The sequence below is a fragment of the Sycon ciliatum genome, chromosome 1 (genome assembly GCF_964019385.1).
Source record: "Sycon ciliatum chromosome 1, ocSycCili1.1, whole genome shotgun sequence".
In the NCBI taxonomy this organism is placed as follows: domain Eukaryota; kingdom Metazoa; phylum Porifera; class Calcarea; order Leucosolenida; family Sycettidae; genus Sycon; species Sycon ciliatum.
The window spans coordinates 83521713-83534921 of record NC_088643.1 but is presented as its reverse complement, the minus strand read 5'-3'; the positions used below and the strand labels follow the sequence as shown (position 1 = coordinate 83534921).

General features: G+C 48.6%; 1 protein-coding gene across 1 annotated transcript; it reads right to left on the bottom strand.

Moving 5' to 3' along the window:
• Positions 1 to 982: 982 nt before the first annotated feature.
• LOC135805924 (lateral signaling target protein 2 homolog) lies at positions 983 to 7543 on the bottom strand. The gene is made up of 5 exons (XM_065320045.1): positions 7045 to 7543; positions 5373 to 5654; positions 3609 to 3814; positions 2872 to 3153; positions 983 to 2683 (listed from the first exon to the last, which is right to left on the bottom strand). The coding sequence occupies exons 1-5, from the start codon at positions 7201 to 7203 to the stop codon at positions 1768 to 1770; spliced, it is 1845 nt and encodes a 614-aa protein (XP_065176117.1). The 5' UTR covers positions 7204 to 7543; the 3' UTR covers positions 983 to 1767.
• Positions 7544 to 13209: the final 5666 nt, after the last annotated feature.

The following is a 13209-nucleotide window of genomic DNA, read 5'->3' as shown; positions in this document are numbered from 1 at the left end:
GGGAATCTTTGACTATGAATACAAACATTGAATGTAGATCATAAACGTGACGTTCCATGGCAAATGCAAGCCATGTAAAATGTATGTATACTAAGTTACGAACCACGCACACGGTGTCACCTGGATCTTTTCCAAAATGATGTGGACACTTCGTTGACAGCAAAACGGAGTGTGTAGTCTGTCCATGCACCTGGCAAAGCTTTGTGTAAAAAGAGTGCACAACTGTACATAACAGTGACTTGAGAATAGTGTGTGTAGTATGTATGCGGCATGACACTGTACCGGTGACTACTTCCTTCTTCATAAAGACACTACAGCGTCAGCCTCTAAGGTATAACCGGTGGTTAACCGGTTGTCAGTGGTGGATGTGTGCACCTCAGTGCCCATACTTGGCAAACTTGTGACAAAACCGTTGAACTCAGTGATCAGTCTTGATTTCCTATCCCTATCCGAATACAATGGCCTGAATGGGCATCCGTGCAGATGCATGTATTAGATAACGGTGAGAGTGTGGGTGAAAGACTGGCGATTACAATGATTATGCAGGACATTATTCAAGCATTACTCCCAGTCTGTGCAGGTGCACTACATGCAAGGCTGTATTCTCTTCAGCAAGTCCGTGGCAATGATGTCCAGCATAGTTTTAGCAGGAAATATGTACTAATACAGTCATGTCCATGTGAGTTCAGGTCGCATTGTACTATTTGTAGTATAGTCATGTACTTCACAAGTATACCCATCACTATCATGGAGTAATGAGATACTTGACCACTTCATGATACCCATTTCATCGACTATTGCCAAAAACAGTATGTGGAAAAGCTAGAATTGGCATCAAAAGCATTTTATTTCAGCAGCTTTTATTAGAACTATTGAATTCATTGAATCCATTTAATTACCTCACCCCTGCATTCAGTGCCAAGCTGAAGCAGAACTACATGGGCATTGCCATGTGGGCATACCAGTAACTCACTCACTATCGTAAAAAGCCATTCTCTCAGTAGATTAATGAAGAATCTCCGCCAGGATTTGTCAACACATATCATGATTATTGATTAAAATGAGTATAAAAACTCTGGATAAAAAGGAAAAGAAAATGCAACAGTCAGATGGTAAGAGATCATAGCCAGATGTCAGGGGTGGATATCTGAAAGTGAGAATGTAGATGGGTGCCGGCACTCAAAACAGCTACATACTCCACTCTAATCAACCCTTCCTGGCTAGCAGCAGAATGAGATGAAGGGATAAATAGGAAGCCGGATTGTCCATTCCGATGATGAACCGTACTCCTAAATAGAACAGAAGGGCATTTTGTGATCTCCACTAACGAGAAGAGTGATAGAATATTCAATAATAGTTCTGTGAGCGGAAGGATAATTAGACTTATTTAATGTGGATATCGGCAGCATAGAACTGGACTTTGTGGTTCTCTTCTCATGGTTCGGAATGTGGACAGCGCAGCGTGACAACACAATATCAACAAAAAAACAAAAAAAAACAGAAAACGAACACCAGCATGGTAATATTTTAGATGGCCCAATCAAATAGTTTAGGAGGAAGAAATCAATATGAAGAATGAGGACGGAACTCAACGCAACACAACATAAGCATGCACTCTAAGCAATCTAAGAACACGAGCAACCTAACCTAGCTCACTTGGAAAACTTCTAGAAATAGTGAATTGACCTAAAGTATTTGAACGTTGGGTAGGCATTTCAACATTGGCTAGGCATAGTCATACTAACGTTACTCATAGTGGTGCAGTGCTCAGGAGCATTCAAGGTGAGACGTTGCTGCCAGGCCGCTGACACAGGAATCGCAGACCCGGACCGGCCGGTTGTACTGCAAGTGCGGCAGCGGGATAGCGTGGCCGCTGCAGCGGCTGCAGAACACGTGCCCACAGGAGCGGCAGTGGTGCTTGCGCCGCACCAGCGTGAAGGGCTGCTCGCAGCCCATGCATGCTACCGTGTTGTCGTCCGGCACCCAGACCGGTCGATGGCTGCCGGCAACGGCGTGTCGTGGACTGTCCGCACTGCTGACACTCTCACGGCGGCTAACACGGTGTTCAGTGCTGACGGGGGATTGTACTCGGGACACGTGCAGCGGCGACTGCATAACGGCACGCGCCGGTGACGCATTGTTCGCCTCCTGCAACGGCGCCAGACACTCATTGTCTTCCTCCTCGTCGTCAGGCTTCTCCTGCGATGACGGATGCTCAGTAGGCATCTCCACTTCTTCATCTTCGTCAGGTGTGCAAACGACAAAGACGCGCTGCAGGATAGTGCGCAGTTGACCGGCAAAGTTGTTGTGCATCTGATCAGCAATACCCGAGATGGCTACAAATAGTCTCTGCAGCAGATCGTCAGTGTTGGGAAATGCTGCACGTAGCTCCTGGGCACTGGGCTCTTCCCATTTCTCCAGTCTACGCCCAGACTTGGTGTACATACAGCCTGCGCCGGGAACACTCTTAGACTGTGACAGGGTACGCTTGCTATCATCAGCGCCCTCATCCTCTTGGCTGACAGCATCAAGACGCTTGGAGCGCGGACGGCGTTTCACAACTACCGTCACGGCCTTCAGCTGGCCAGTTTGGCTGCGGTCACTGGTGCACAGGCCTTCAGACGAGCAAAGGGCCGACTCCAAGCGATCCAGTTCCTCGGGTTTCAGAATCTCAAGCAGATTCCTGAGCAACAGAAGGAAACGGCAGAAACGAATACATTGATTGAGATGGCTGAAACGTTTACATGAACACTATCAAAGTGAGCCCAAGTTTTTTTGCAAGATATAAGTCCAAATGCAAAACACATTGCATGGGATCACACATTGTCACAAGGAACAGAAAGAGAGGGGGAACCTATGTGCTCTGCTTACTTGACTTTGACGAGGACTTTCAGGAAGACTCGGAAACATTGTGGCACCTCATCCACGCCACGGCTGAGGTCCAGCGGTCCAGCAGTGTTATGCGAGAGACCAGTGACAATGGCCAGGCGAGGGATGGCGAACATCAGCACTGGGTCCGTGAACTCAAACATCTCGGCGTTGAGCCAGCCCTTGCGCAGCGCTCGCTGTGCCGCCTCGCACATCAGAACGACCGTCTCCTGCTGCTGGTCATATTGCTCCAAGGTCAGCACGGGACACATCATGGAGGCATAGCTGCAATGGCACGCACACACAAACCACAGCACAGATAGTTGAGATTCTTGAAATTATTTTCGCTGGCATGCCAACAGTTCCTAGGCTCTGGGCTGTCAGCGTAAACAGTGAAGGACGGATGTAAGTGGAATAATCATGCACTTGTACCGGGACTGTCGCGCAGAGGTCCCTGAAGCCCTAAGCCTCGGCCGACACAGACTGTGACAGAGGTCCCTGAAGCCCTAAGCCGGGCGGTTATGATGTCTAGTAATGGCATGACGTATGACATCATATCAACAGCACAGTGCACTTATCATTGTGAAAGTGCACTGCTGAATCAAGCTAAGTGCATGTAGCTCCAATCATGCGAACATGCACACATAACCCATTAGAACATAACTGCTTGTCTTGAAGGGATACATGGTTGCAGGATTATTATCCGTCATGAGGCAATTAAATTTGCTAAAGCTACTTACTTCCACTCAAACTCGGCCCATTTGACATCGAAAAGTTGGAGCAGGTCTCGCACATTGGCTGGTAGCTGGGACAACTCCTTGATGTGGCAGTGAGTGCGGAGAGTGGTGCGCAGAGAATCAATCAGACTGGACATCTGTGCGGCTAGGGGCTGCAGCTCCAGAGATTCTGATGGGTGGTAAGCAATTTCAACTCCGAACGACAAACACTGCAGGAAGAAAAACGAAAATAGGAGACAAAACAGGCAGTGTCAAGCCAAGGCCTTGCGAACCTTTGATGACGTTTCAGCTCAGATAAGAGAATGGCTGGTTGGTATATTTCGAATTATTCTTTTTCCCCTGCCCCTGCGGAGCTGTCTACGGACAGTATATTGAGTGCATAATGAAAGCTGGTAGCCTGCGGCGGTACCTGATGATGAGCACAGGATATGAGAGTTATTGAGCATTTCCTAAGTGACACATGCTGCCCTACACAATCACATGCACGTGCCTCTACACAGGAACAGCACCCGCTATTGGAAACTAAACTGAAAGCACTCCACTCCAGAACAAACTTCCTGAACTGGATCGATTGGGCAGTGTTGCTCTTTACGCCACATGAGCAGGGCCATCAAGCCATTGGCCGAGGGTGAGCAGGGCCATCAAGCCATTAGCTGCGCGTGAATGGGTGCAGTTGGACTAGTGGTAGTAACACTTGCCCAGTGTACATGTATGGCACTGTGTGAACAAGAGATCGATGAGTCAGGGACATACATGTACTGCAGGTATGTACATGTATGTGTATGTGTAGTGTTCAGGATTGACAGGAAGTGTTTGATATTAGATTGTTATCTCGCACTGTGCTCGGCTGTAATCATGCACATCCCGCTCAGGTACAACTGCACCGAAAGTAAGTTGCTACTACGTCCTAGCAGTTGTAACACAGACATGTACAAAACTGTTAATGCACTCTAGGTCATTCACTGACGTGATACAGTCTCAGACAGTCTAATAAGTAGTTCATGTATACAGTGCCATCCCAGGAATGACTAGAACTAACTCATTTTTGTACCAATCATCTTCACTGCTCATTGTGTGTGCTTCCTTCAGTCTAGTGCTTGCCACTAAAACTTCCAAGCACACACCAAGTGCCTCGTCCACCACAGTGCCCATATCCATGCTACTGGTGCTGTCTATCAGTATGCATTATGCATGCCCAGCTCAGCAGGGCTCTCCAGGGCAGTGCACTTGCCAACAAAGAGAGCAGTTTTGCGTCACATAGTGTTACAAATGTTACGCATGGCACAAAGCAAGTGTGATGGGCTGCTGGAGAGAGCTCTGTGAATGTGACCATCCTTGCTCAACTAACGTTATTACTTCCTACTCCATAAATACAACATCACCGGATGCCAACAGAGAAACACGTTTGGATACCAAATGGGCAATATAGCAAGGGGCAATCTGCGCACAATGGTTTCACTACCACTACCAATGCTCAGATGGTAACACACACCACACACACAGCCACCACACAACACACACACAACACACACACACACAACACCCCCCCCCCCCCCCCCCCCCCACACACACACACACATGACAAATCGTCAATGCACACATCAGTCAGTCTTTCCATAGCGCCAACACGCAACAAACACAGCAGGGGCCACTGCTTACAGCTTACACGCATAGATGATACCAACTACTAGTGCATGCTTGGTACTGTGTACACAAATCCAGTTTCAATGTCACAACTACACAACTACACAAGGCACTCGGTCTTACCTCAGCGGCGTGCCAAAGTGCACCATTGATATTGTCCGTCACTACTTCTTCGGTGTACTTGGCTCTAAAATCGCGACGATTGTAGGTGTCCGGCAAGGCTTCGCGCACCACATCCATGATGAGGTTCATGACAACTCCTTGCAGGCGCCTCATGCGCTGGGAGAGTGTTTTGGCTTCTTCGCCAGTTTGCTGATCGGTGGGTATAACCAGAAGGCGCATCACAGTTTGCTGTAGCTTGGAGTCTTCGCGGTAGAAGTTTGCCAGGAGATGGTTGTCTGTTTTCTGCGAACACATTGGGTACCAAAAGTGCACACGGAAAAGAGAAACTGTTCAAGTGACGAAAGCTGACACCAAGCAAACGACCATGCTTGACTGGCCATCCAACGAAATGGCATAACATTTGTCCTGTTGCAAATCTCCTCGAAGTGTAACGCTTCTTTGAGCAAAGTAAGCAGTCGAAGTGGTTGAGGGTGCGTGCACGGTGAGTCTGTCGCACGCACCATTCATCCGCAAGACTTGTCTGCATTGCGCTACACAGCCATCCGCACTAGCTAATAGCATGTGCGGATGATGTGGCAAACCTCTCCCTTCTTTGTACTCCATTCACACACCACACATACACGCACACAGACGATCATAGCGCTTTGCTAAACCCGATCATGATCTGTCAAACCCGCCCGTGCCCTCGTCGCCTGCTGCAGAAGTCTGCGCTGAGAAGATGTTTCCTCAGAAGCGCCAATGTACCACAAAAACCAAGTAAGTAAGTTCCAGATGTTTGCTGGCACACGTGCGACGCAGCAATACTTGTTTGTGCGATAAACACACACACAGTTTGAATTAGTTCTATTCCTCGTCGTCTCTACGCTCATGTCGCTCCAGGGTGATGCGTCTACCTGTGCGGTTCCACGCACCACTGGCCTGTATCACAGAGATGGAGAGAATAGGAAACTCACTCGGCCGCTCTGAGACTACTGTGCAACACTCGAACTACTGTACACAAAGCCAACGCCGAAAAAGGGTGACGAGCTAGCTCAAACTGGCAACGAATCGGCACGCGGTGGAGGTTTTTCAGGAAGTCAAGCTTCACGGATGTCACAGCTTACGGAACAGTCGCGTTTCACAGAGCCACGACCATGAGGCCTGTATTCACAAGAATAACACCTTTATTCTAAGCGAAAGCTATTCTTCACTTCACAATCTACTGCCACGCGGCGATCGACGGTATGTCTGTGGTGATGACGATGTGCGTCAACAAAGCAGACGACATTTCTACGTACATATCGACGAAACTAATGTTACTCTGCCCACCCGTCACTTTCTATCCACAGACTCAGTATTTCCATTCAGAAGTGAAAGGAAAAGGAACAAGCGCTTGTAGTAGACGTCGTCGACTCCGCACACGACGAGAACAAGGGCAATCAGAATGTCGCGAACTATACTCCTGTCACACTCGTACTCCTCGTAGCTAGTGAACCTTTCGCTTGCGATACAGCCTGAAGCACAACTCAACACTTCCAGACCGTAGACGTAGTCCTACTGCCTCGAACACCAGCTACCAACACATAAGCACATACACGCGCACGACGCAAATAACTGCCTTCTGAACAGCCATCGGGCGCATGCACACAGCCACAGGCGCACATACATAGAGGACACATGGTTACGTTCCTACCTTCGGCTTCCTCCATAGCTGCTTGAAGAAACTGAATCGGCAGCCCGGTGGGGAAGTAATACTAGCGTTGAGTTGAGCTACTTCCGAAGCATTTGTGGCCGTCGTTGAGGATGACGAGGACGGTACACCATTTGTTGAACGAGCGACAAAACGAGACATATTGTCTCCTAAAGGTGAAACACTAAATCCTAAAATTGATCATCCACTGGAAACAGAAAGGATATGAACGGAGCCCTTGGCTTGGCTGTCGCACGGTCACGAGTATTACTAACTCAAAAACACCTGAACTACTGGAGGTGAAAGAGCAAGAAACCAGGTCAGGAATTGCACTAGCAATGCGCTGGACAACGAATGAATGAATGAAATATGAATGAAGTCTCAGAGGTAGTGGTAGGAGCAACGTTTGAACATTGAGCGCTTGCAGTGAAGCGGCGTCGAGCGACTACTGTCAGGATTCGACCCTATCGTGTCAGATATACGTTTCGTGACGGCCGCCCCGAGCCTCAACTACACTGTAGACCAAGGTGGACTCTTCGCAACGCAATGGCCGTGTAGCAAGCGCATAATGTGTGCAAAGAATCGGGCAGGTCGTAGATCCACTCGCGCCATGCATCATTCGTTCAGACTCGGCCAGTGCCAGAGCTGAGAGCTGGTGCTGTGCTCGCTGAGCTGCCACTTAGTACTTGCCAGCTGATCTCAATGCATGATCTACCGCTGCCATACATGAACATGTTTACCAGCGAAGAGATGCTGCGCGCGGCCGGGACTCAGACTCAGAGCACACGCGCAGTCAGTGCGTGGTGAAGGAGTCACCCTGGACGGGCTTTGTACGGCGTCCCATGCCGACACTTTTGTGACAGTTTAGTTTCTCTCAACTCGAGACCAGTGCTAGTACTAGTACTGCTACTGCCACGCAGTGAAGTAATACTAGTTGCACCTACTGTACAGAGTGATGAGACCTAGCGTAGTGAATGAACGCTTGTGACTACTGACTGACGCCGAATCTGGGATAGGTCGACTGTCGACTGAGCCCGGACTCTTGTGGTAGCTACCACCAGACGCCCAGTCACTCATTGTACTCCTCATCATGCGAGTGACCTCACACTCACATAACAGTGCAGTCTAGTCACAAGTGTTTCCACTGTCTTTTGAAGTAGTTTTGTTTGCTGAAGCATGCATGTCAGACACACGGAGACTGAGCTCATGACATGAGAGAGGCCTATGCATAATTATGATTATGACGGGTGACTGGGTTCTGCCTGTGACAGAGTGAACCCCAAACTGGCCAAAGCCCTTCACTTCACTGCTTCTTTTTGAGTCCGAACCTCCGTAATACCATGCCCACTGCATTGTATCTAGCGGAGTGCATGCACGTGATGCGGGAGTAGTAAAAAATGTTTATGAGGCCCTGGCCTGGCCTGGCGGAGTAGGAGACGGAGTGATAATGCAGTGCTCGTGGTAGTTCTGCCGGCCGGCACGATCACCGGGATCATGCACAAAATACAGTAAAATATCAGTGTACAGAGTACATGTACCACGCTTGTTGCCTCGACCTCATGAGTTGTGGACATGGCCATGGGTGCGGATGTTGTACCATACACATGCAGTTAGTCTGTTTGACAGAGATGATTCTTATACTTTAGTAGTTATAATCTGACAAAAGACTACACTACTATTACTAATACTAGTGATGGACCACTGCCGCACTGGATCGCGGATAAACGGCGCACCGGCGACGTGCACCGGACTACAGTCTACACAGTCAGTGCAAGTGCAGTATGACTCTGAGTGCCAGTGCCCGCGCGCGGTCATGTCAGCCTGGTGATCAGGTGATGGTAGTGGCATGGGTGGTGGTCTAGCCAGGTTGGGGGGATTCCCGGAGCCAGAATGGGAAGATTGAGTACTAATGTGACAGCTACATGTATAATAATTGTACACGTGGCTGTGCAGTGCCGCCGCCAGCGGTCCAGACCACAACCAATGCAACGCAGACTTCTCGTAGAAAGAAGGGAGTGAGGGTGAACCTGGCGAGGCCTCAACTCCTCAAGTCCCGATGTGACGATTTCCACAACGATTGCCCCTCACTCATCCCAACAGCGCCACCCGATTGAGCCGCAACGCTGCCAGTAGCTGTGCAAGTAACGTTAGAGCAGCTGAGGCCGGGCGCCGCTAGGAATGGCTTACTTTACGGATGTTGCAGTCCATTGCGGGGGTTATGACAACTAACTTTACTTGTGTTCTTATGCCAGCACGAGAACTAGTAACACTGTCTACACCATTCGTACACCGATAGAGACTCGTGACTACTTTTACACACGTACATATACGTGCCTCTCAGCAAGTACTTTGTGATCAGTCATATCGAACTGAGGACACTCTCAGAGTGAGGTAAAACAAAGCATGCAAGTGGATTCCGGCATCAAAACACTGTGAGTGTCACTGACATTGCATCTCTTGGTGGCTGGCTACCTCAGCTGGATGGCTGGCCCAGTGGATGGGTGCTTGAGCGGGCAGTTGAAGAAAGTTGTGGGACCGCATCGTAACAACACCAACGCGCTCGCATTTGTAGCTAACGTCGGCGAGAATGCTGAGTGACTGTCGACCACGCATGCAATTGCTCCAAAAGGACCCGTCACGGCAGTGTGACTAGCCGACAAACGAAAGCGTCCTAGCATGAAAGCTGAAGAGCTACACTGTTCTGATGACAGCAGTATCAGTCAAGGACAGAGCAAGGCTGCAAGGATGCCAACAACTGTTACTTTGGCTAGTGTCTTGTCGAAGCACGGACAGAGTCTGTTACTCTGTTACCCGCAGCCGCGCCTCCACGATCGATACTACTGCTAAGTGTCCATGGTGTCGCTCTAAGTCTAACTCTCAGCAGTGCTATTATGAGACTCCATAATCATATCCAGCCTCAGCCTCAGGTACAAGACTTAGAAGTTACTTGAGTTGTACATAGTTTGTATTGTATACCATAGAACACTAACATTATCCTGATACTTGATAGCTGGGTAGATCTACTCGTCTCTTCTTTTCTTTTTTAGGTCTATGGATATGGAACCGAGATACAACGGAGCAGCGAACTCACGTCCACTTGATGTGTTGTTCTGTGCTCAGTGTCCGTATCACTGTCTTGTCTTCGGTCCTCGGTACACATGAACAGACAGTTCATTTTGTAACTGCAGTGGCTTTGCGTTCCGCTGATCAGCTGACCGGCACTTTTGTTTCGGGATAAAAATGACGACGCTGCTCGTGGTCTTCTTCCGTCACTGCACACTGTACTACGAGTACTAGTCTGTCTAGACTGTACATGTACTGATGTAGTACTGTAGTAGATCTACGTAGTGCACAGCAGCTCAATCAAAGGATCTCTGACACCGATCACATGCATACACAAAGCCTGACCTCCATGGCAATGGATGTTGGTTTGTTGTTGGCTGCTTCGATGGATGCTTTCCTTACACGTCCTACTAGAACTATCTGTGACTGACAAGCATGACAAGTCGTGAGAGCAAAGCTCCAAAACAAAACTGTTATGTGGCTGCCAGTTCTGTCCTTTGAGCTGAGCAATGGCCGTGCGGTAGATAAGGAAGGTGTTCGCGCCTTGACTGTTGCCGTGTTGGCTGATGCTTGGAGCAATATGTACATGTGTGATTGTCATTGTACATTGTGTATACACTGCCTGTCGGCACAATAGAGATCAAATCGCGTTTTTACTTGCTGGAGCCGCAGAGTAAATCCGATAGATGCCGAAGAGTTGCCGCCGGTCCAGGTTCATTTCACACAATCCCGGGGCTAGTGGATGACAGCGCGTGGCCGCCTCGGGCTGCATGTGGTGACATGTGAAGGAAGGACCTACAACACTGACCCTGACAATGAAATAAAGATTATATTATTTGATGAGCAGAGCCGGAGGGTTACTGGAGTACACTATTGACTGCTCGATCTGTCCACCAAGCTACTACTGTATTACAGGTACCAAAAGGCAAAAATGTGAAACTAAGTATTAGTTATATGTAGTTCTACATTATTTTACTTTGAGAAAGTCAGTATACAGCTGTACTGACTGTATCCTGAATAGAGCATTTTGAGGTTCCTGTCTGTTTGTGCCAGTCCATCGACGTTGGACATACTAAAGGTACATACAATGTAGTTTATGTCCTTTGGCGGTACGTTATACTGAAAGTCTCTGCAGCCGCTTTTATGAACAAAACATACACTGAATACTGAAAGTAACGTACATGTACATGTAGTTCACTGTTATGTTGTGTACGGTTCTTACGACTGCGTAGCGCGTGCGCTAGCTAGGGCTACATGTACGTATTATACAACCCAATACTAGTTCAAAACTAGTATTTTAGATAAACCTTGTTATAGTTCACGTTTCCCAACACAGTGTCCTCCACCTTGTTTCATGCTAGCATGCTGTCATTCTGACAATATGTACGTAGATCTACGTGTGTAGTATGCGTTATCCGGAGATAGTCGAGAAGAGGTGCAAGTATTTTTGACATGTCCACAGTCATTGTACCTTTGTAGGCTTGTAGGTAGAGACTGAGAAGTGAGCCTGTGAGGGAGTATCTGAGCCTGAGGGCGTGAGGCCATGGCTGCACGAGCTGAGGCCCTTGGAAGATAAAATATTGCCCCCAGGCTATCAAAGTCGACTGTACCCGCCCATGGCCCAGGCAGTTGCACCTTGATAAAAGGATCTATCTGAGACTGGTGTGCGTGTTGCGTGTGGCAGCGGGCTGGCTAATCACACGGTTGGAGGCCGGATCATAGCGTCACTGTCACTGTGTCTCCGATGCAATCAGACATCTTGCTTTTTCCTGCCAGCTTCAAAAGTCGACAACAATAATATGACTTGTCGACTGTACTGTCGGGTGCAGAAGGTGGGTCAGCCTCGCAGCCCATGCCATGGTATTGCCACTATTGGTAGCCTAGGCCGTTCTTTATGTGCAACAGTATACTGTATGCACAGGTATCGAGTGACCGCGTATGGCTGTGCTTGGTGAAATCCAGGCAGTCGTAAACAATGGTAAAAGCCCTGGTGAAATCCTAGCCTGAGTGATAGTTAAAGGGGAAGTTAAGGCAAAAATTAAAATTTCACCAGTTGTAGTCTTCGGGGTGCTGAGTCGAATGGTCGTGGTCCGAGGAAGCTGAGACGCTCCCTTCCTACTTGAATCCCAATCGAACTCGCGCACTTCCACCGAAACTGGGTGACTGCGCCCTACTAGATGGGGATTTGTATGCAAAATGTCACTAAAAGCGCCGTTTCGTTCTTATAAAAGCACGGATGACCGCGATTGGCCCATATGTTGTAGTCTTTTGGACACTGACTCGATTGGTTTTGGTCCGAAAAGGCTGCGATGCAGCGTTCCTCCTTTATTCCCAATCGAACATGGTTGAACAAGCGGTCACGTGCTCCTGCGTACGCCAGTCACCTGGTCACCGTGCCTGCAGGGTACAACTTACTAGCCTGTTTGACCTTTTTTGGGTGCAGTCCTGTCACTCGAGTTGAACTCGAGTTGAACCTTGGTGTGAAAGTTGTCGCCTACCGGCGTGGTGACCAGGTGATTTGGGCACCCAGGAGCACGTGACCGCTTGTTCAGCCATGTTCGATTGGGAATAAAATAGGGACACTGCATCGCAGCCTTTTCGGACCAAAACCAGTCGACTCAGCGTCCAAAAGACTACAACATATGGGCCAATCGCGGTCATCCGTGCTTTTATAAGAACGAAACGGCGCTTTTAGTGACATTTTGCATACAAATCCCCATCTAGTAGGGCGCAGTCACCCAGTTTCGGTGGAAGTGCGCGAGTTCGATTGGGATTCAAGTAGGAAGGGAGCGTCTCAGCTTTCTCGGACCAAGAGTAAGACCATTCGACTCAGCACCCCGAAGACTACAACTGGTGAAATTTTAATTTTTGCCTTAACTTCCCCTGTTCTTTCTTCGGCGCCCGACAGTACCACTACACTACTCACTAGTCTACAGTGTTAGTAACCTGAAGCAGATTTACACTGTACAAAATTGTTTGTGTAATAGGAGAGTAAGTCCTAAAGTGATATGGAGTCGTGTTGCTACAATGTACAATCATGTACATGTTATTGTACATTGTAGTGTGAATGAGGTTGGTCAGCGAGCGCATGGGGTGGAGTTGGAA

Bases quoted from the DNA above. Each gene is read 5' to 3' on its own strand.
- LOC135805924 (XM_065320045.1), bottom strand. From the start codon at position 7,203: ATGTCTCGTTTTGTCGCTCGTTCAACAAATGGTGTACCGTCCTCGTCA. The intron at 3,815-5,372 runs GTAAGACCGAGT...TTCTTCCTGCAG, and splicing joins CACTTTGGCACGCCGCTGAG to TGTTTGTCGTTCGGAGTTGA. The intron at 2,684-2,871 runs GTAAGCAGAGCA...TCTGTTGCTCAG, and splicing joins AAAGTCCTCGTCAAAGTCAA to GAATCTGCTTGAGATTCTGA.